Below are 22,405 nucleotides of genomic sequence, written 5' to 3' on the forward strand. Positions count from 1 at the left end.
GAAACCTCTGAATGCATAATGTGATCCTTGTTAAACCTTGCTTTTCCCAGCATGTCAGGAACAGACCAGACCCAACATTCAAAAATCTGGTGTCCCTCAAGTTTGCCAGCTAATGCGGGGGAGGGGGGGGGGAAACGGTAGATCTCAAACTGAAAGTTTGGCAGTAGAAGACTAGAAATTGATATCAAAAACCAAAATCAGTGAAAATTCCAATGAGTACTTAGTTCACCATAATTAAAAACCATGATTCAATTTTGAAAGCGGAAGCATTGGGGTTTTCTCTTCTTCACATATTTGATCACGGGGAAGGGAAATTCTAGCAGTTGGAAAAAGTGGAGAAACTAAATTTTATGATTTTTTGAAAACATTTGATATAACTACCTCCCAATATAACGTTGATTTTATATGGAATGAATGGGGTCATTATAATGACTGTAGACTGTATGCTGTTTCAATTTTGGTGCCTCAGATGTCAGGTAATTTTATAAAAAAACTTCGAACTGGTGGACCATGTTAGAGAAAGAGCATTCAACAGTGTTGCAAGAGTCATAATAATTTTCAGAAAACGTAACAGCCCATCAGTGAGCACTTTTTTTCTTTTTATTGGTGGCCCAAAAACTCCCACCAGTTTAAAAAAGTCTTGCCATATATTATGGAGGTCTGGTCAAGTGGTCCACTTATTCATGCAGCAATCAGGCCCTGCCATCAAGGTGTAGCTAGAGTGACAGAGCTCTATGATGAATAGTTATAGTTATGGCTGTTGATATCTCAGGGCAAGGAAACTGATTATAGACACCCTGATTCAAGCATATCACCGTACAATTTCCAAGTTTGTTTTGCAGAAATATGCAACTATACTGAAATTTCTAGAATTGCTGTTAATTTTGTGTGAGAATGTAATTTCTATTGAAAGAATCCGTTATCAATTTGGTTGAATTAACGTTTGCAATTTAGTTTGTTTATGAAACTGTGTGTGAATGTCTCCAGTATCAAGCAATTTGTATCTGCCAAAGTGATTCATGTTGAGCATATTGTTGAATTATAGAGAGTGGGGGTTTCTAAATTTTTGGGGTAGTTGCTTCCCAGAGGTTTTAAAATTTGCATGTTTTTCCCCCATGCCCAGTTTTTTTTAATCGAGGCAGTGCGAGCAAAAAACCTTTAATGCTACACAAAATTTAAAATTCTTAGGATTTCCCTAGGAAACATAGCAGGTCCCAAATATCTTTTTATATTGCATATGCCCAAATTATTTCATATAAGTGTCAATAGTTTCCAACTTTTTATCAAATTCCGTCAGATTCAATATTGTATATAACTTATTGGGCTAAACACAATTATATTCTTCTGATACTTTCATTTTTTATTGTTTCGATTTCTGAATACACATATTTTGGTAATTATGTGATCATTGTGTTCTGAACAAATTGAAGTGATAATTTTTATAATTGGATTATAAAAGCAAAATAAATATGAGAAGTTCATGCTTGCCAAATAATATGATATTTAATGTCTTATCATCATAGCGATATTGCAAATGTACCAATTTTCTTCCTTTTTAGGTTATGGTAGCCAATTGTCCTCACCAGCATGGACAGGAAGTCCCATTCGCCAAAACACTGCAAGTCCCAGCATAGATGCTTACCCTCAGGCAGTCACTCGTTATTATCAAGGTATTGTATCAAATAAAATTAATGAATAATGTCATATCTGTGAAACTCATGAGACAGACTGCAGTTTAAATCAGTTTCCCAAACTTTTTGTTCTATAGCTGCCCCCTTCCCACCTTCAGAAATTTTTTTCTCTCATCGCCCCCAACTCAAGTCAACCCATAGGATCTTATGTAATTTCTGAAGCTTCTACCATACTCTCACCCCAAAACCATTCCATCGCCCCGTGGGAAACACTGGTTTTCATTTGTTTTGTCTAAAAATTGTGAGTTAAAAATTAACATATCAGTGAAATATTTTAAAGTCAATAAAATTTGTCAAATTGCAATTTTTGAGATTCTATTGATCACATAAAGCTAGGGACACCTGTATTTATAATGCCATATCAATTTTATTTCAGTTAGTGAATGTATTTTTTGTTTTATATGTATTAGAAAAAGAAAAATTGGTATTTATTGCATTCTTCATATGAATTTTCAGGTTCTTATATGGGACAACAGAATTCGGCTGATGTATCTCAGTATATGAATAGCAGTACCCCAAACAACCATCATTCAAATCCATCGGCATATAATGCTCAATATGCTGCATCCAGACAGAATCATTACAGCAGTGGCAACATACAGCCAAACTACACCGGCTCTCCTCTCAAGGCAAATTATGGAGCACCATATTATCAGGGAAATGTTCAGCAGAGTGGTTATCCGACAGAGAACATCAGTGTAAGGCAGCCTAATTACACAGGCTCTCCATTTTACCCTGCAAAGAAAGTGCAGTGTATCTCGCCGAATGTACAACAGCAGCAGCAGCATCAGCAACAACAGCAGACTCATTCCAGTAACATGCCTCCAAACATGTCTGCACATGTTGGACAGCAATCTCCGTATCCAAAACAGTCTATGCAGTCCATGCAATACCCCAAATACGTAAACAGTTATCCTCCGTACAGTGGTGAAACTCAACCTGGATATGGCGGGGCAAAGCAATATGTAGCTGGTGCGATGCCATCTCACTCCATATCTTCCACACCTCTGCCTGCAGCAATAACTTCTGCACAGACCAATGGTCAACTGTCTTCCATTCCAACACCACCTGAAACCACAGCAGCTGGTGATTTACCTGGTAGTGATGGGCTCATCACTGATGGTGTGCTTGATACGGGCAAGATGACTCAAGTTTGCAGCTCATCTTATGGTAAGGAAATTTCCTTCTTGTCTGATTGAATAGAACCATATTTTAACGTGTATAAAGAACCCCTTTTTTGCCAAAAATTATGTCACAAGAATGGGAGGGGGTTTATTATATATGGATAGTATTTTAGATATATCTTCTTAGATATAACTTTAGAAATTTTAAGCCCAAAAAATCTGGGAGTTCCTTATACACTTTAAAATATGATAGGTAAGGATGCATTCTGATCATAAAGCAGTAACTTTCAGTTAAAAATAAGTAAAATATACAGTTGACGCTCGTTTTATGAACCCCCGGACTTGATAATTAATTCGTAAAATCAAGAGTGTGTAAATGGGAGAGACGCTGAAAAAGTGCGGAAAATAAAAGATGAGTTGGTTTTTCGCATTTATTGATGGTTGTCAAAAGTCACTTGTTTTTGTTTCCTTCGCAAAATTTTGGTAAGGTATAGGCAGTTCCGTCTTAACGTATGGGTCCATCTGGCACCTCAAGAGAAGAAGGGCCTCAGAAAAATGAAAAGTAGTTGAATTTTTTCGGAATTTGCCAAGTAGAGAGGGCCAAGTATTACTTGGCTGGGGGGGGGGGGGCTATGATGTTCTTAAGACGGCCCTGGTTATAAGGCTCCATAAAATGGATGTTGGATAAAATTATGTGCAAATTCCACTTCTCTGAAATATTTTTGGGATAGTGGAACAACGCTGGAATCACTTGCGGCAGAAACAAACTTTTGCTGATTTTTGATTAGAGAGCTCAATGTAATTTTTGGAATCCTGTACTTTTTAGCAATTTTTGTCATTGTAAGAATTCCCACATTAGTTTCTTTCAAAATATTTTTTTTTCATCCGAAGTCAAGCACAATCTTTTTCGTTTTGTGACAGCAATCTGTGAAGAGGAAAGTAGGCAAACAGCAGTTAGCCGAAGTAGAGTTTGATCAACTCAGAAATAGCCTTATCAACATGTATAAGCTGTTCTCAAACTTTTATGACTCGCAGAGCCATTTTTAGTCTATAATTGCTATTCCAAAGTCCTGTAGGCTCCTTTTTTTCTAAATTTATTCATCAAATTTTCTGATTTGTTTTATTTTCCATGGAACCCCCCTGAAAACCACATAGAGCCCTTAGAGCTCTGCGGGGCAAGGTTGAGAACCCTTGAGCTAATGTATTATACCATTTCTCAAACCACCAAGTTAACCAGTCATAATGCACAAAGAGTGGATTTATGCCATCAACACATCTTTACTTCATGGTCAACCCCCCCCCCCCCCGCCAACAATGTAACTGCTCTTCCTCTCTTCCTAGCATGTGTTTACAGAACACCTGCATGTCGGTCATGACAAATTGGTGAACTCTCTCCTCTATTTTCTTGACATATAGGATGTCCGAATTGAAGTTTACTTTTGATTACAATGAAGCCAGAGGTGGGTGGAAGAATGAAACGATCGGAAATAAAAAAGTGGAAGAAAAACAAAGTTTGTAAAATATAGAGTTAATATAAATGAAAGTTCGTAAAATAGAGCGGATTTTAACTTTAGCTCTATGGCACATTGTTCAGGACAGAGGAACAGTTTGTAAAACAGAGTGTGTTCATAAATTGGAGATTTGTAAAATCGAACATAGACTGTATATATATATTTTTTTTTCAACACTTTTATTCCATGTAATCATGCTTTGAAAGTTGACCCTTTTCTCTCTTGACTTCTTGAGAATTTTAATTATTATTTCTCTCTTGTGCCAGGTACCAGTGTGACTTATAGCTCTAATGCATTTCAACCATCTAATTCAAATTTGACTGTGACGAGTAATGGTCTGGATCCATCAAGAGCCCAAAACTGGAATAATGCTGGGGCAGCATCCCTTCAACCTCCTCCGAATATTGATGAAGGGAGTCAAGCGTCAAGTGCATCGGCATCATCATCTATTCCGGATGAACAAAATTCAGCCAAGACCAGTTCAAAACCGAATTTTTCATATCCACCAACGCCAAATACATTATCTTCTCCCGGTGCTGCTTCAATGTCATCCTTTCATGATGATTTGGAATGCATATCTAGTCCTGGCTGGCCAAGGACACCCGCTAGTCCAGTAAGTAGTTTTGAATTCATTTGTAAAATTTTGTTTGCTGAGATGAACGAAAAATCAGATACAATTATATTGAGGTTTTAAAAATGCAATGAAATTTTTTTATAATGATACTAAAGAGACCAGAACAATGTACTGTGAGACAGGATTTATCATTATAGATGGAATATATTAATGCAACCGAGGAAGTGTACGAGGACAGGAGAGCAATATCGTTATATGGATGATTATCGTTATGGAAAGTACCTTTATATAAGAGTTTCACGATGCATCTATTCTTGTGTGAATGCATAATAATTAATAACTTGTATGTGCTGATGTAGATTTATAATATGTATATGCAAGTGTAAATTATTCATATATCAATAATTGCTAATGAGATTTTTTTCAGTTCGTTTGGAGAACATTTCATAATTTTTTTTTTTTCTTTTCATTTCTGTAAAAATGCACATTAGTGTAATATGTGAGTAAGTGGTCTGTAATGTAAAATCTCTCTTAAGCAGTGTAACAGAGGATTAGCCAATTTAGAGAAAACTTGGTTAAGGGAGATTTAAAGCATTGCAAAATTCAATATGTAAATATGTATATATTGCATACTGGATCTGTTTGCTGTCTAGAGGAATATAGTATTCCATGGATGCTATTTAAAGAAGTATAATATTACTAAATAAAGTATAATACTCGAAATAATACTACTAGATTTCTAACTAGTACACAGTTTCTAGTACACTGTAAGGTTCAGGAGAAAAAAGTGGAAAGAAGACCTGGGAGAAACAGGAGTCGCGAGAGAGAAAAAATAGAATGATTTAAGACATTCGAAAAAGAGGGAGTAGCGTGAAAGTTTGTAACGAAGAGACATGACGGTTTTGTTGGGGGATGTTGGATAACAAATGAAATATCGTGTTTTTTTTTCTTTTGGGAGTCTAGAACCCAGTTATTTCGTCCCTGAATCGTAGTAGAAGTACAGCCGAAGACCTACGACCGATAGGAAGAAGACAGGGAAAACTTTACTTACACAGTTTCTAGTACACTAGATTTCTAACTTTTATGTCCATGTACACAAATATTGTAATAGCTCAAGATTATTTGGAAAGGAATCTTTTTCCATATTAAAATGATGTGACTAATATCAAACATTTATCTACAACAGGGGTTCTCAACCTGTGCTCTGCAGAGCCCCTTAGTGCTTCATGCATACTTCCCAGGGGCTCAGCTACTGCTCCAGAACCACAAAACAAATCTGTAAATTTCATAAATAAATTTAAAAAGAGGCTTGCAGGGCTTCACTTGAAATTTTAGACTAAAAAGGGTTTAGAACCACTGGTATACATCAACATTCCATTTTGATTACAGTGAGACCTCTCTACAATAACAGTTAATATAACAATAAATCCTTCTGCAATGGTATTTTTTCAAGTCTTGTTTGGGAATGCTTGTAGTCTGAAATTAAACAGTTGCCTCTCAATATAATGATAATCCCTCTGCAACAATACTTTTTCTTGGGCCTCAGAGTATCATTCTATCAAGATTTCACTGTATAATCAAAAAACAATTTGGATGCAATTGGGTTTTCAAATAAGATTTTGTAAATGACAAGAGATTCTGATGGTGTATATGTGCTGGCGATATATCCAATTTCATTGTATACAAGGCTATATGTATACATTGTATACAAGGCTATAAGCATAACTATGTCAGACTGTATAATTGCTATAAGAGCATGTTTATTAAACCATGATCTCAAAAAAATTTTATGTAATATCTCTTTTATCATTTTCTTACAGGTTGCTCCAAGTAACAACAATTATGAATTCGCTAATATCAAAGTAAGTTCTTAGAACAATTATTTCCATTTTCCTATTATTTATTATTCTACTTTTTTGCGCTTATATGTTATTTTGTGTATGTTGAAATGATTGTCTTGATTGTTGTTGATTGATTTGAATGATTGATTTGTTGAAAAAATTGTGTATGTTGAAATTGTTGTGTATGTTTGAAAAAATCAAAAGATGATGAAAATCAATTATTGTTATTTTTGAAATAGATTCCTTGAATGCTCTACTTCTTAATCGGTGAATAATTCACATGTCTGAAATTTAAGGCTAAATATTATTTTGGAAAAAAATTGTAGGTGGGGGGGGGGGGGAATGAATAATTTACACAATCAAAGATACAACCTCTGACAATAAAGTTTGGTGAATAGTCCTGTAACATTAACGTAGATGAAATGTTAACGAAAGTTTCCTTACTGTCCTTCGAAATAGTCACCTCCCATTAATATGCACAGCTGAGATCTCCTATACATGTCCTGGAAACTTTGCAAGAAGTCTTCTTTTGGGATGGAGTTCAAAAGCCTTGTCACGTTTCGTTGGATGTCAGGAATATCGTCAAATCTCTTTCCTTTCAAAGCGAGTTTGAGTTGTGGGAATAGGAAGAAGTCTGGAGGATTGAGATCTGGCGAGTATGGTGGATGTTCAATTTGCACCACCCCCTTTTTTTGCCAGGAACTGTTTGACGATATTGGCTGTGTGAGGGTGAGTATTGTCGTGAACAAGAAACCATGAACCTTGTTGTGCATACTGAGTAGACGTTTCATGAAACGGGTCAAAATTTCAATGTACCCTGCAGCATTTATCGTCATTCCCTCAGGTAGAAATTCCTTGTGGATAACGCTTTGACTATCAAAAAAGGTGATTAGCATCGTTTTGATGCATGATTTTTCTGCTCTGACCTTTTTTCCGACGAGGTGATGCAAGAGAACGCCATTCCATGCTTTGCCATTTCGTTTCAGGGTCGTACCTGAGACACCAGGACTCATCCTCAGTGATCTTTTGTACGTTCATTTTCCTGTTCTCAGTTAAGAACCAACGCACTAAACAAGCACTTTGTAAAACAAGTCTTTCACGGAACACAAACGACGCTCAACTGAACAACGGTGGCGGCAGATGGTCAACATTTGCCGCTACGCATGGGCAGCGTTTTGCTTCGCCAGTGTTGCCAGATCGGTCATTCTGACTTCATTCACTGAACTTTATTGTCAGAGGTTGTAATATTTGTAGTGAATACTAATGGGTATAAAAAATTCCAAGAAATGTTTTGTATTATGTTAATTTTATGCTTACATGTCAGGTGTAGAATTAGTCTGATATGCTAATTCTTGGATATAGCAAAAAAGAGGTAAAAGAAAGGCAGCATACTCGACGGAAAAGTCTTGACATGGCATTGAATGACTTTTTTTAAGTTCATAATGTTAAGATTGGCAAGGACAAGGTATATTTTTAAGCATGTCATCAATGGCATCGTGCTGGAAGAAATTCTTTTCTTCAATTAATGAATTCTTAAAGGAAAAAAATCTTTGTAACTTCTACAGAGCTGTAGGTGCTGCACAACAAGCAGTTTCATCTTTCTTTAAAAACATTGGCATTAATAGATTATCTAAATTTGGTATCATTTTATGAGTTTATTTTATTTTTACATCATCAAACCTATTGTGAGTTTTAATTTTGGTCATTTGTGTAGTGTAAAGCACTAGGTGTGCCATTCATTGAAAAAAATGGCATTGCATAATAGGTCTGAAAGATAACCTCAGTTTAGAGAAAAAGTTTTTGAAATAATTAAAAATAAATGAATTTGTGAGAAGAACAGTACAAGTTGAAAAATTTTCCTTTTTTTTTTATAAATCAGTTTGATAAATAAGCCGCCTGGCAGTCCAGTGGTTAGGGAACTGGCTTCTGACTGTGCAGGTCTGGGTTCGAATCCCGGGTCGGGCATGGATGTCTACTAACACTAACAAATTCCCTGGACAGATCGTAACGATCTCTTGGGAATACGTGCTGATCACTTTATTAAATCTAGATCTAAACATTGAGTGTAAGAGTAGTATTATACTCACCTCCCTTCATTGGTTCCAAGCATGTTTTAAATTTAAATGAGTGGAAGAATATACCTGTCCAGTATACTAGACTCACTAGTACTATTTTTCTAGCACTAGTCTCAAATTGAGAATTTTATACTAGCACTATTCTACTTCTCACTGATTCAAATGTAATTCATTCCATGCTAAATGTGGTTATAAGAAAGAAATGAATCTTAAGTATTCATGTGAAACATATTGATTTATGCATATGAGAAATACTTTTTAATTCCTAAATATTGAAACTTGTGTTTTTCAAGGTATTATTTTGGATTTCATGATGAATTTTCATTTCATGGTTGAATTTATTTCCCCTTAGTGTTTCTTACAAATTATAGGTGTATTTAGAGCCTCTGCTACATCATAGACACAGCTCAAGCATGCTCTGATCACATGGAAGGGTTTTTTTTGTTTAGCAAGAGGGAAAAATGCATAATTTAATCTCATAATGTGTTTTTTTACAACAGCGTCCAGAAAGTTTGTTAAAACTCTACAGTCTGTCTGAGGAACCTGAAAGGCCTTTCTTATGAACCTGAAAGGTATATGAGTAAAAATAGTACTGCAACACACGGTGATGATCAGATGAGCTTAGCTTGCTTTGGTAGTGTCTGTGAGCGAGCTAGCAGAGGTTCTGCAAGTGTTTGATTTGAATTAATTGGATGCAATCTAAGTAACAAATAAGTGATTTATATTGATAATATAAATAATAAAACACCTTTCTGAATATATTAATGCTAATTATTATTCTCTTGTGATGGATGCAGCAAGAACTTTATATTGTGGTTGGCTTTGAAATTGATGTTTGAAATAAATTTCTATGTATATTTTTGTCATAAAAATGAATAATGGTGTACCCCCTATTAGCAAGAGGGAAAAATGCATAATTTAATCTCATAATGTGTTTTTTTACGACAGCGTCCAGAAAGTTTGTTAAAGCTCTACAGCCTGTCTGAGGAACCTGAAAGGCGGTATTTTTTGGACAAACTTCTTGTTTTCAATGAAGATAGAGGAAGTCCAATCACCCAGTGCCCAACAATAAGTAAACAACCATTAGATGTGTTTCGTGTCTACCTTGCTGTGAAAGAAAGAGGCGGATTTGTGGAAGTATGTTGTAAAGTTCTTTGCAAGGCTTTTTTTCCCTCCCTATACATATATTTATATTGAAAGTTTAAGAAGATTTTTTTTCATTTCATTTTTAATGAGGATGTTGCAAATTCATTGCTATAAGGGACAAAATTATTCATATGTATGTTTTAATCATTGACATTTGTAAATCTGAAAGTGGATGTGTTATTTCATATAGAATGTACATTTCTAAAATGCAATTCAGAGAGAGAGAGAACAGTAACATGAAGATTTGATAAGGGCTGAGGATGAGAAAGGGAAACACTCATTAGAAGCATTATTTCCATGATGTTTGTTTTTGTAGATATATGGTGGTTGTGGATTCGCCCTTCAAAATATCTTATAGCCTATCTTATAGCCATACACAGTAAGACCTCTGTATAATGTTGATCGCTTTTAACTTCACACTGCCTATAATGTCAGTGTTTTTTAAAGCCCTGCGCTACATTAATAAGTAAAAACTTTCTCACGTCATCCCACTTATGAAGACAATTTTACTCAGTCGTTATACACCCAAAGCAGAATATAACCAAAAATTGTGACAGGTTGCAGAATAATCAGTGCTATTGCATAACAATTTCTTGAAAATTTTTTATAAAAGAAGGAAAAAGAACTCTTCTGTGTAAAAAAAACTATTTTATATATATATATATATATATATATATAATGAATTTTTACCACAGTACATTTTTTGCAAGCTGAGGGCTTATTGAAGAACAATGTAAAACATTAGGGCATTATACCAAGGCCTGACTGTATATGTAATTGTTTTACATTTACTATTGTTTACATTTAAAACTAATATTTCCGCATTCCAACATTTCAAAACCTTTGGGAATCGATGACAGGAAATAATAGTTCCAGAAAATTTCCAAATCATATTTTCTTATTCGATGTTCATAGATTATTGAGGGTAAAGGGACCCCTCTCCTTGAAGCAGGCCCATAGGTCAGAAGTTTTGATCAATCTTATCTTTATTAATTTTCTAGTAAATTTACATTGCAAAAAGTAAAAAAAAAAATGTTAGGCTAGAGCTCCATCAACCCTGCTCCCCTCTTTCACTGGGGAGGTGAAAGTATTAAATGACTATTAATTGACAGTGTAACTATTACATTGAGATTAAAATGGTCAAAGAAACAACACAGGAACTGGGCCAGGGCGATTGAAGTGAGCAGCTCAACATGCCCCCCCCCCCTGTTTTATGATATACTTTTCTGGCCATAAGCGATTAAGTTCAGCTTAAGGGAAACAATTTTGAGATAGGAATTGTTATGCTTAAAGCAATCTCTATCTGTAATAACTATTATATAAGTACATAGTTTTGCATAGCCTATAAACATGTAGGCTATGTTTATTGTAATAGCTACAGGATGTCCTAATGCAGGAGTTCTTAACCTTTTTTAGTTGCAACCCAAAATCAATAGCAAGATCAGCTTCGAGACCCATGGTACTGTTTGTTTTAGTTGAAAATTAGTGAAACCAGTGACGCAGTAAGTGCATTTATAGTAGGACTAAGTGAATTTGTACGACTCATGTTGGAAGCTTTTGATCTTTGAAGACCGGGCACACCCAGCTTCCCATCTCGGAGAGATATTGAAGTGTTCCTGAAGGATAGGTGCATCCGGAAAGTTTTATTAAAAACAACGAAATATAGCTGCTTCAGACGAAGGCAACAAAAAATAAATTGATACAATCATTTTGGAACATCAGCAATCATCAATCTGAAATCATATAACAGATAAATAAAATATAGACAATCTATGCCAATGAACAATCAAAATTATATACATGATCATATGGGAGTCCTTGCAAATCAAGTTTGAGACGTGACACATAGACTAAGAAATACTATCCTAATGGATATACTGCATGATATTTCTGTAAATTCAGGCTGCTGAGATCATGAAAACAAGCATTTCAATGTGTGACGGGGGGTGGGGGGGGGGAGAGCCTGTGAATGCAGTGAGACAGTCTGCAGATTTTAATAGCTATAATTATACAATTTAAATGCATTCAGTGTTGCATGCCAAAATGCTGTGGCAAAATTCTTAATGGCTCCTCTTTCTATTAGAGTGTACCAAAATCTGACTCTGTAGACCTATCGAGACTTCCTGTATGAATTTGTGTCAACACAGACAATTAACTTTTTAACAACTGTAAACATTTTATTTATTCCTAATTGTAGATATTGTATAAATTATCAATAATTATCAATGTACATTATTATTTTTGTTAGGAATAATTTTCTGGATTTGAGAAATTTGAGAAATTGCCAAAACTTTCAAAGAATAGACAGGAAGGACTTCTTCCTCAAAAACCTCATTTAAGACATGTTTAATCATGGACTTGGTTTTTCTGAAGTTTAGAGTTGTACTTAGTAGTGGATCATTGTGTACAGTTTTCCATTATGTGTCTGGGTGAAAATTATGACAATAACTTAATATTGGTTAGAATTAGATTCCTTTTTTAGGAATCCTTTTTAGTCCTTTTTTAGTGAAAATTATGGCAATTATTTAATATTGGTTAGAATTAGATTCCTTTTTGGAGATACTAGTCCAAATGCTTAATTTATAAACCCTTTTTGCTCTCACATTTCAAACAGGGCAAGCTGATATATATTGGTACCTTGAGCTTATTGAATTTTTTATGTTTTTTGGTAATTTTTATTAAATAATTTAATATTCCAGGTAACAAACACCAAGCGTTGGAAGGATGTTGCTGGTGCCATTGGTGTGGGAGCATCATCCAGCGCAGCATATACTCTCCGGAAGCAGTATATGAAGCTACTACTTCCATTTGAGTGCAAATATGATCGTGGAGGGATCGATCCTCAACCAATCATCAATCAGGTCGAAGCCTCATCTAGAAAAAAGACAAAAAATTCTACCTCAGGTAATAGGAGTTGTTCTATTTTTGTTTTTTTTTACAGGTAGTAGAAATGAATACAATAGCCTTAAGTCATACTACACCTCATGATAAAGCAAATTCTGATAGCTTTGTGCCTTTTATTTGAATAATTAAAAAAAAATTAAATTACCATTAGAATCTATATATATAGATAGAGTTATCAGTTATATACAACTTTTCCTCTTGTGCAACCCAAAAATATATTATGGGAAACTGGCAATTCTTAGGTCAATTAGTTTATACAATTAATTGCTTTTTAATCCACTTTGTTTTTTAAATATGATCTCAACTTAGATGCTAATTGATTGCAAGATCTTGCTATATGATTTTGCTTGCTCCCAGCCCTGATTAGAGTTCCAAATCGCCATTTCTGCTCTATCAATGCTCAATGGGGTGGATTTGAAATTCTGTTTTTCGTAGAATTAATTATAGAATAATTGCTCTTTCCCTAAGATTTAATTATGTTCAGGCATAAGGGTATATCTGCGCCACACAAGAGGATTGGTTCAACTTAGCATTAGAGATTCTGATATCATTCATTTGTTGGCACATCAAATCCTTAAAGAAGGGTTGACATCGATTGTGCCTTGCTGTGCTGCATTGCTCTTCTTTTCTGGTTGGGTACTAGATGTATAGTTGGGATTCATTGAAATTTCTAATGTTGCTGGCACCACAGAGGCACGGGTCAAGGTCAGTTTGTCGCAGCGTCAATTCGTTGTGCTACAAATTTGTTGCAGACTCATTTTGTCGCGGTACAAATTTGTTGCAGGCTCATTTCGCCGCAGTACAAATTTTTCACAGACTCATTTTGTCGCTGTGTTGTCAATTCGTCGCGACAAATTTTAATTGCTTTAAAATTCATATGTTTGTTGTGATCTTATAAATAGGGTAGTTGCTTTATTGAGAAGACACCAACGAATAAGACAAATACACAAAAAATAATAAAAGTCCTAATGCATTTCAACACCAATGGGTGCCGTCTCCAGAGGAAAAATTTAACCACTAGTCTCGCTGACCGAGTTTCCCACTTGGGTTGAATACCTACGTCTGTTCACTTCAAACGTTGTGGTCAGAATGAAGCTGTGAGCCTGCGTGAGATACTAATGCAGCGTCCTGATTGGACATTTGCGGAATAGTGCTATCCGATTGGTCCATTCGAATTTTCTTGTAATTCCCGCTCGAAATGAATTTAAGCCATGGTGTTGCGATCGGGGGTGTAGTTGCTTTAGTCGTAAAAAATGGAACTAATTTTTTTTTCTCATTTATTGGAAATGTTCCCCCTTCCCATTTGTTTTAATTTTTAACAAATGAAGGAAAGTATTCATTGAAGTCATCGAGGGACATTGGAACGTACACCAAGAGAAGATAATAAATTGGGATCCAATAAATTTTTAAAATTTAATTTTTACCACATAAACCGCATTTCTGTCGGGATTTCCATTTCTCGCAGTGAGGAGCGTTTAAGAGCTCACCCAAGTAATAAATTGAGATCAAATAAATTTTTAAAATTTAATTTCCACTGTATAAGCCGCATTTTGGCCGCTGTGGTGGTCGAGTGGTTATAGTGCCGGACTCGTGATGCGAGGATCCGGGTTCGAACCCCACAGTGGTGGTCGGCTGAAGTTGGTTTTCTGTGGTTCCCAACTTCAAGGCGCAAACGCGAGCCGATCTCCCCGTTAAAAAGTCTCGCCACAGAGAGCAACAGTCCTACAACGGTAAATCATTCAACCATAACACTTCACTCATAGTTGGAAAAACTGGGGGCAGATGACAGCACTACACATAACAAGCATTACACAGAAACAAACTTTACGTCAGGTTGCACTACACGTACACACACATTCCCGCAGGTACCGATTCGTTGGGGTTTGTTGGGGGGTTCCGCGGGGGGGGGGGGTGCATGTGTGGTGTAGCAGTAGTAGGTGGGGCCTCCAAAAGATGGAGGATCCATGATGTTCTTAAGTCAGCCACCTCGTTGGGCAATTTGCCTGTTGTGGCGTTGTATTTGTATTTGTATTTTCCCACTTTTTATCGGGATTTCCATTTCTCGCAGTGAGGGACATTGGGGAGCTCACCCAAATAATAAATTGGGATCAAATAAATTTTGGAAATTTAGTTTCCATCGTATAGGCCGCGCTTCCCGCTTTCTGTAGGGATTTCCATTTCTTGCAGGGAGGGGCATTGGGGGTGCACATCGAGATAATAAATTGCGGTCAATGTGGCCCCCAGCATGATTTCGGTAATTCACTATTAAATTGATCTTGAAGTAAGAAATTTTGATTTCTGAATCATTTCTCTGAGTGCTCATACCCATTCCATAATGTACCCTGGGCACCAACAGCATCTCTGTCCTTGACACCACTGCAAATGCAATCGATTTTTGATTTTTTTTCAACTCTAAAGTAACAACTCTTGAGTAAAAAGAATGAAATCAGACTTTTAATTAGCCCATTGTATGTAACTTCATGTACATGATACTCATACGGCTCCAGTCAACGATTAGCAAAAATTTCTTCTTACAATACAAGTGAATTAACATTAACAGACAATGTAAGATTATATTCAGAGGTATGTTTCCTAGGTGGGGAGGGGGTGTATGCATGCTTTATCCAAAGATGACAAGTTCAAGTGAAAGGGCGTAACCAAAATTAAGGAATTGGGGAATTAGAAAGGAAGAAGGGAGGTAAGGTTTGAATAGCCCACAGGTGGGAAAGCTATAAATCCGACTCTGATTATAGCCTACATTTATTAGGATAATTTTAATTTTAAAAACAATTTTTATCGTACATATAAACACTCCACAATATCTAAACCTTTATTTTCAGTGCTTTGAGTATCATTTTATTTAAACACTTATATGACGTGAATGTTGCAGTAAAATCCTGATGATTATTTATAGGATAATAAGTGATGGTATTTTGAACTACCATAATTTTTTTCTTTTTTGACGATACGTAGAAGATTTCAATTTATTGCAATTTAAATTTAATTCAAACAAGTTAATTTAAAAGTACTACATTATTTTTTGTTATTTGTATAATCTGTATCTCTATTTTAAGATACAACAAAAAACTCAAATAAAGAAAATTAATAATAGGCTAATTCATTTTTTCAATCATTAAAAGTTTTTCTAATTTCGGAACATGAATTATGGAGGAAAAACTTTTAAGCACACATGCAAACCAACATATCATTTCCATGTTCGGTTTTGCAATATTCCATGTTTTTGCCAACAGAAATATGTAGACCAAGCATACCAACCTTGTACCAAAAGCTTAGACACCAATGAAAACTATGTGAAATATTCGAACAAGCCAGCCAAAGATATGCGACTGATTATAAACATAAGATTAATGGTTATATTATATCTATGCGACTGTGGTCTTTTTTTCGTCCAACATGTTTTTGAGAAAGCAGGCATCAGCGAACAAGGGTGGCTATGCCTAATTGCATTTTTAATGCAATTAGGCATAGCCACCTTTCAGAAATGCCTACACTTTTCGAACCATGCAGGGAGTTCCCCCTGATGAAAACCCACGGCATAGGTTCTATTTCACTCTCATAAAATTCAATTCTATTTTTCCTTTTTCTTAAAATAATTCTTTTAGTGTGTGTGTATATATACATATATAGTGGTTGAGGTGCATTTACAGTTGTCCTGTGAATCATAATATCCGATTAAGTGGGATACTTTAACATTACCTGTGTGGGAGAAATTTTAGTGGCAGAAGATTTTATGTTATCTGATTAAGCAGGGCTGATTATATTATATATATTTATATGCAGAATGAATTAATATGGATATCAATATGAATTTGAATACATAGTTAATTTGTGTTTATCCAACTAAGAATTGTATCTCTATGGTTGTATGTTCAATGGGATATACTGGCCAAGCAGCATGTGTTGATAAATTTGAGTATACCTGTGAGCTCATGTAGCAATATAAAAGGTAAAAGACTGGTGGTTCCTCCTGAACACTTTTCCTGAATTTTTGAATTCATTAAATACTAAGTTAAAGTAATTTATTACTTTGCTGTATAAAATTTATTATTTGTAATTTTTACATCATTCACTTAGATTCTGAATATATATTTTTCTTTTTTCAGGGACCCAGAACATGTGCCTACCAGGCTACCACCAGTCCATGGATGGGTACCAATCTTCCCCATATGCAGATTGTTATCCACCCTCTCGGTACCCTTGTAATCCTAACAGCATGGATTACCGTTATGCACAGAATTCAACTCATTATCAACAAACTATGCAACATCATACATCTAACAGCAATGTTGTTCCCGGTCAACAGTACAACCAGTACCAAAGGAATTGCCAAACTCCTTTTGGCTACTATCCAGGCAATAATTCAAGTAGCAACAGTAGCAACAGCAGCAGTGGCAATGCTGTGCCTGGCTGTTATAACAACACTCATCAATCTAACATGAACTCAAGCATGTGTAGATATTCTTCAAGTAGCAACAGTACTCCTACTCCAGCAACCTCGATACCTGATACTGGATACTGCACTTCCAGTTATACATCTGAACAGAATTACTCTGCTACTGCACAAGGAGGCACCACATGTAATAAATATGGTTACAATGAACAAGGAATAACACCTCAGTCATCTATGATCCAGTCGAATAGGCCTATTAGTCAAGGCCAGGCAGTACCTTACAGCAACTATGTGGGACCTAATAGTAATATACATAGCAATTCTGTCGAGAATAAAGTTACATCTCATGCTGCTGTTGCGCAAGAGTCGAGTCTGCAAACTTGTAAGCCTTCACTTGAGACTGTTTTGGAAGATTCCAACAATGATAATTCTCTTAGCAGTGGAAACAGCAGTAGTCTTGACAACTCAAGTTATGAGCAACAGAGTTTCACTCAAGCGAAGCAGACTTTTCAAGAGCAACAGCCGCAGCATGCTACAGCTTCGCCTGCACCATGCGTCACCCCAAAACCAGTGACTTCTACACAGTCATTTCAACCAGGAACATCCGTGGAAAGGTCAGTTTTAAAAAAAAAATTAAACTATGACATGGTGTGCATATCAGTGAAATGAATATACAAATACAACGCCACAACAGGCGAATTGCCCAACGAGGTGGTTGACTTAAGAACATCATGGATTCCCGAGCCATTTTTTGGAGGCCCTACCTACTACTGCTACACCACACATGCACCCCGCCCACAACCCCCCCTCCCGCAGAACCCTCAACGAATCGGTACATGCGGGAATGTGCGTGTACGTGTACTGAAACCTGACATGAAGTTTTTTTTTGTTTCTCTGTAATGCTTGTTATGTGTAGTGCTGCCATCTGCCACCAGTTTCTCTAACTATGAGTGAAGTGTTATGATTGAATGATTTATCATTGTAGGACTGTTGCTCTCTGTGGCGAGACTTTTTAACGGGGAGATCGGCTCGCATTTGAGCCTTGAAGTTGGGAACCACAGAAAACCAACTTCAGCGACCAGCACTGTGGGGTTCGAACCCGAATCCTCGCATCGCGAGTCCGTCACTATAACCACTCGACCACCACATGCACCCACACTAGTGCTGAGCTCTGTCATGTTTGTTGAAAACATTCCTCCAGTTGAAGACCTATTCTGGCTCACATTTGTGCCTCAAAGTTGGAAAACCGCAGACACTTCTTGCACTAAAGAATACTTTCATCCCTATTGCCATTACCTTGAAGCATACAAAACATTTTTTGCTACTTTTTCCTCTTTAAAAAACTGCTAAATTCATTCAGTATCTAAAACTCTTTTTATGAGGCTTCTCAATTATTTTTCTTCATCACCTGTAGTAATTTCTGGTTTCATGATGTCTATTGGAATTAGCATTCAATATATTTATGTGTCAGGAGGAAAGCCCAAAAAACTGATAGATTCTAGGTTTTACAGAAGCAAATTGGTAAAAGCCTGAAATATAAGTGTTTATAAGCTTAATTATTATCCATTAATAATTAAAATTTATGGAACATGCAGGTTCTATCATTCAGAGAATTTATAATCAACTAGTGATTGTAATGAGTAGAAAATTAGTAAATAATATTTGGTGTTGCAATTTAATTGTTTCAACTCATGAGGTTACAAGTTGAAATAATTCTTCTCCTTGTTTTCCCTCTGACACCCATTTTTGTCAGGTGGGTGCATGTAAGGGGATGAGAGATGGTGCCACAAATTGATAAATATTTAGTGTTAAGTAGTGATAAGTTAGGGATGATTAATTAACAACCAATTAATAAAATTGTGTGCTGATTCAATAACCTGCAGAATGAAATAGACTTTCACTGATTCGTTTTGCTAATTGAGTTGGTAAAAGCCCGGAATAAAAATTTTCACTTAGCATTAGTATTTAGGCTTTTACTAAAACATATATATATTTCTCAATCAATATACAACGAGGGAAAACAGACTTCATAAAATATAAACACTACGCTTATCAGTACTTCATATACATTAGTAGCACTACATATGAAAAAAGTACAAAGGGCATCCATTTAATTTCAACTAAAAAACATAGATATAGGGTAGTGAAGCATTGCACAAGCAGAGCATGTCGGTTGATTTATATGCCAGAAGTTATTACATGACCCTGGCTTGTCAATGGGAATAGATTGATGTTGTTCATGTAGCATTTATTTTTTCAAGTAATTTTTTTAAATGTCACAATTTTTCTCTTTTCTTATAGCAAAACCAGTGAGTCTAATTGTAGCAATAGTATATCAGCTAATGCACCATCATCAGTGCCTGTATCAGCCCCTTCACCATTGACTGCATCAGCTCCTTCACCATTGACTGCATCAGCGCCTTCGCCATCAACTGTGTCTGCACCTTCATCATTGATTTCAAATGCACCTTTCAGCGGCTGTGGCAGCAACAGTAATTCAGGCAGCAACAGTAATTCAAGCAGCAGTGCTGGTCCCAATTTCGCATCAGGTTACAGTCAATCTTCAGCGTACCAGATACCCACTCAGCAGAAGATTCACAGTCAATCGAGTCATTATGGTCAGTATTTAAATGCTCCAAATGAAAGCTACAGGGGTTCTGAAGGTCCACCTTCTTATCCTCCTAGAATGGTAAGTTGGTTTTATCTTACAGATGTAAAATGGTAGACATGCTCTTGTTTGTGTAAATTTTGGTAATGATTACTGTATTGTAATTTTCATTTATGTTTTATAGGTGCCGCAACAACCAAAGTATCCAGTGTGTTCCAAAGAGCCGCCAAACAGTTATCCATCTCCTTACTCCGTCAATAACCAACACCCAAAACAACCAATGTATGGTGGTAACTATCCAAATTATGGACATATGCAGTCTCCCAGTAAAGATCCATATCATCCAAGTTATTACAAACCTACTGTGTACAACAACAACAATAACAGCAACAGCAGTCCTGGGAGACCAAAAAGTTAGTTATCCCCTCTTTTTGAATCAAAAACTTTTTCCTTTTAATCCTTTTTTTAATTCCCCTTTTTAAATTTATTCAATTGTGTAGCCTGGATCATATAGAATTGGTAATTTTAGGATTGTTGAATTCAATCACTGTGTTTTACATCATATAATATCATACAACATCATATGCATCATCAGTTAGTAGGAAAAATAAATAGATAGATGAATAAGTAATTTTAATCAAATATTAAAAATAAGATCCATTTATTCAAAAAGACTTATTTGTTCATTCAGTAGACGCTCAGGTGAAAAAGCAGTATAAGCACCCTTTTTGGCACTGCTTTGGCGCCATGGCACCAAGCAGTGCGAGTCTAATGTAACCCCGAGAAAGGGAAATAAAAAATTTTTTTTTTACCGCTCACCTGTTTTTTTTCCCCATCCTGAACGGCACAGCAATAATCCATTAGAAAGAGAAATATAATCCATGGAGCACATGCATGTGAAATTATCCTTAGGACACAAACACGTAAATAACTCAAAATGCGCATAATAAAGCGAAATAATCCAACAGAATTGAACGGGCGGTAAATTCATACTACCTAATTTTAAAAATACATCAGGTCAATACGAAATTAAAATCGAAGTGGTTGAAGTTACTAGGCCTCGGCCCAACAGAAGCCATTTAACACCGTCAAGAATTTGAAAAATCGGCACTGAAACACGACTGCGAGCAGAACATCCTGCAACAGCGCGCAATGGAAGTGAAATGACACATAGTTCAGCAATGCATTAGCTCAGAAAACGTTTCGTCCAATCACTAACAGGTGCATGCGAATATGCAAATCAGTGGCTGCACCTGTAGGCCAAACTTTGTTCGGCGCGGGCCCCGCAAACGGCTTCGCTCCTCCAGCCATTAAAGAGGGCCCCTGCCCCCGGCCTGTAATTATCAACTATGTTTGCAACACAACCAGAAACAAGGCAATATTATTTCACTAAGCAGGATACATGGCAAGAATATTTTACTAAGCAGGAATAAAGCCCTAGCAGACCGAGAAGACAGTATAATCCAGTTGAAGCTAAAGGTAAACAAACGTTTCCGAGGTGCCACAGTTGGCGACTTTCTGAAGGGGTCTAAACTGCATTCCACCCATTTTGATATACACATTTTAATACAGTGAGCAATTTTTTTTCAGACTTCACTCAGTTTTTTATGCCTATTTGCAAAAACTATTTTTTTAGGTTGGAATACAAACACCTGTTATGCATATCAGACTGAAAGGCCTGTTGCTCCTTCCCCTACTGGTCCACCACCTGGTACTGCAAGCCCAGCCATAGAGAGCAATTTAGCAGAAGTCAAGAAGCATGCTGAAACTGTGCCTAGAGTACCTAAAACTGCACCACCAACAGCAGCACCTATGGAGGTATCTCGTGTTGAGACCAAAGCTACTGCTCAACATGTCAACGTCCCCATCAGCTCGCCCTCGCATGTGCAGCATTACTTGCAATCTAGAAAAGCACCAGTGAGTACAAAACTTTGAGCTAAAAATTACTTATTCTTGCTTTCTGAATCAGCATAACTCATGTTTTAAAATAAAATGGTATCTACTTCTAGTGCTATTCCTAAGTATTTGGATTGAAACATAGATAGAAGGTTTTTTTTAGCTGCATCAGCATCTTGATTAATCATAGGGTCATGGGTTTGGAGTCCATTTTTTTCACTCCAATAAAACTTCTGGGTCTGAAATCTGATGAGAGTGATTGAGTTTTCATGAAATAGAGTTTTACATAAAAATAAAGAAAAATATGACCAAAATTTTGATTGAAAGAATAAAAATGTTTGTGTTACAGTTTGCCCTCCCAAAGCAGAATATTTTGCATTGTTCTGCAACAAGCCCTCATCTGATTATTCTGCAAGGTACGTTGCAGATTTTGGCATATTCTGTTTTGGGGGCAGTTTACTACATAGTACTCAAAATCACTGCACTGTCCTCAGCAAAATCTTTGGGTTTTTGAAACTCATGGTTCGATTGATTTAAATGTTTTTTCCTCTGAATTGCATGAACCATTGTGGAATACATCCATCAATATCAGGATAAGTAGTTTTCCCTACTTGAGGGGAAAGG

General features: G+C 36.2%; 1 protein-coding gene across 3 annotated transcripts in view; it reads left to right on the top strand.

Annotated features, from left to right (window-relative positions):
• The window catches only part of LOC149064490 (trithorax group protein osa-like), a 115,341-nt gene that overhangs the window by 83,412 nt on the left and 9,524 nt on the right, over positions 1 to 22,405 (top strand). For all 3 annotated transcript variants that reach the window (XM_089255303.1, XM_089255304.1, XM_089255305.1), the window contains 10 exons: positions 1,560 to 1,670; positions 2,148 to 2,861; positions 4,593 to 4,939; positions 6,721 to 6,762; positions 9,765 to 9,953; positions 12,662 to 12,866; positions 16,991 to 17,891; positions 19,579 to 19,966; positions 20,070 to 20,298; positions 21,522 to 21,802. In XM_089255303.1, the coding sequence (XP_089111429.1) occupies positions 1,560 to 1,670; positions 2,148 to 2,861; positions 4,593 to 4,939; positions 6,721 to 6,762; positions 9,765 to 9,953; positions 12,662 to 12,866; positions 16,991 to 17,891; positions 19,579 to 19,966; positions 20,070 to 20,298; positions 21,522 to 21,802 (3,407 nt within the window). The remainder of the gene's footprint in view (positions 1 to 1,559; positions 1,671 to 2,147; positions 2,862 to 4,592; positions 4,940 to 6,720; positions 6,763 to 9,764; positions 9,954 to 12,661; positions 12,867 to 16,990; positions 17,892 to 19,578; positions 19,967 to 20,069; positions 20,299 to 21,521; positions 21,803 to 22,405) is intronic.

This window comes from Pholcus phalangioides, unplaced genomic scaffold, assembly GCF_987345545.1.
Source record: "Pholcus phalangioides strain wild (caught in Gottingen) unplaced genomic scaffold, Ppha-v1.0 ptg000042l_1, whole genome shotgun sequence".
NCBI classification, from domain to species: domain Eukaryota; kingdom Metazoa; phylum Arthropoda; class Arachnida; order Araneae; family Pholcidae; genus Pholcus; species Pholcus phalangioides.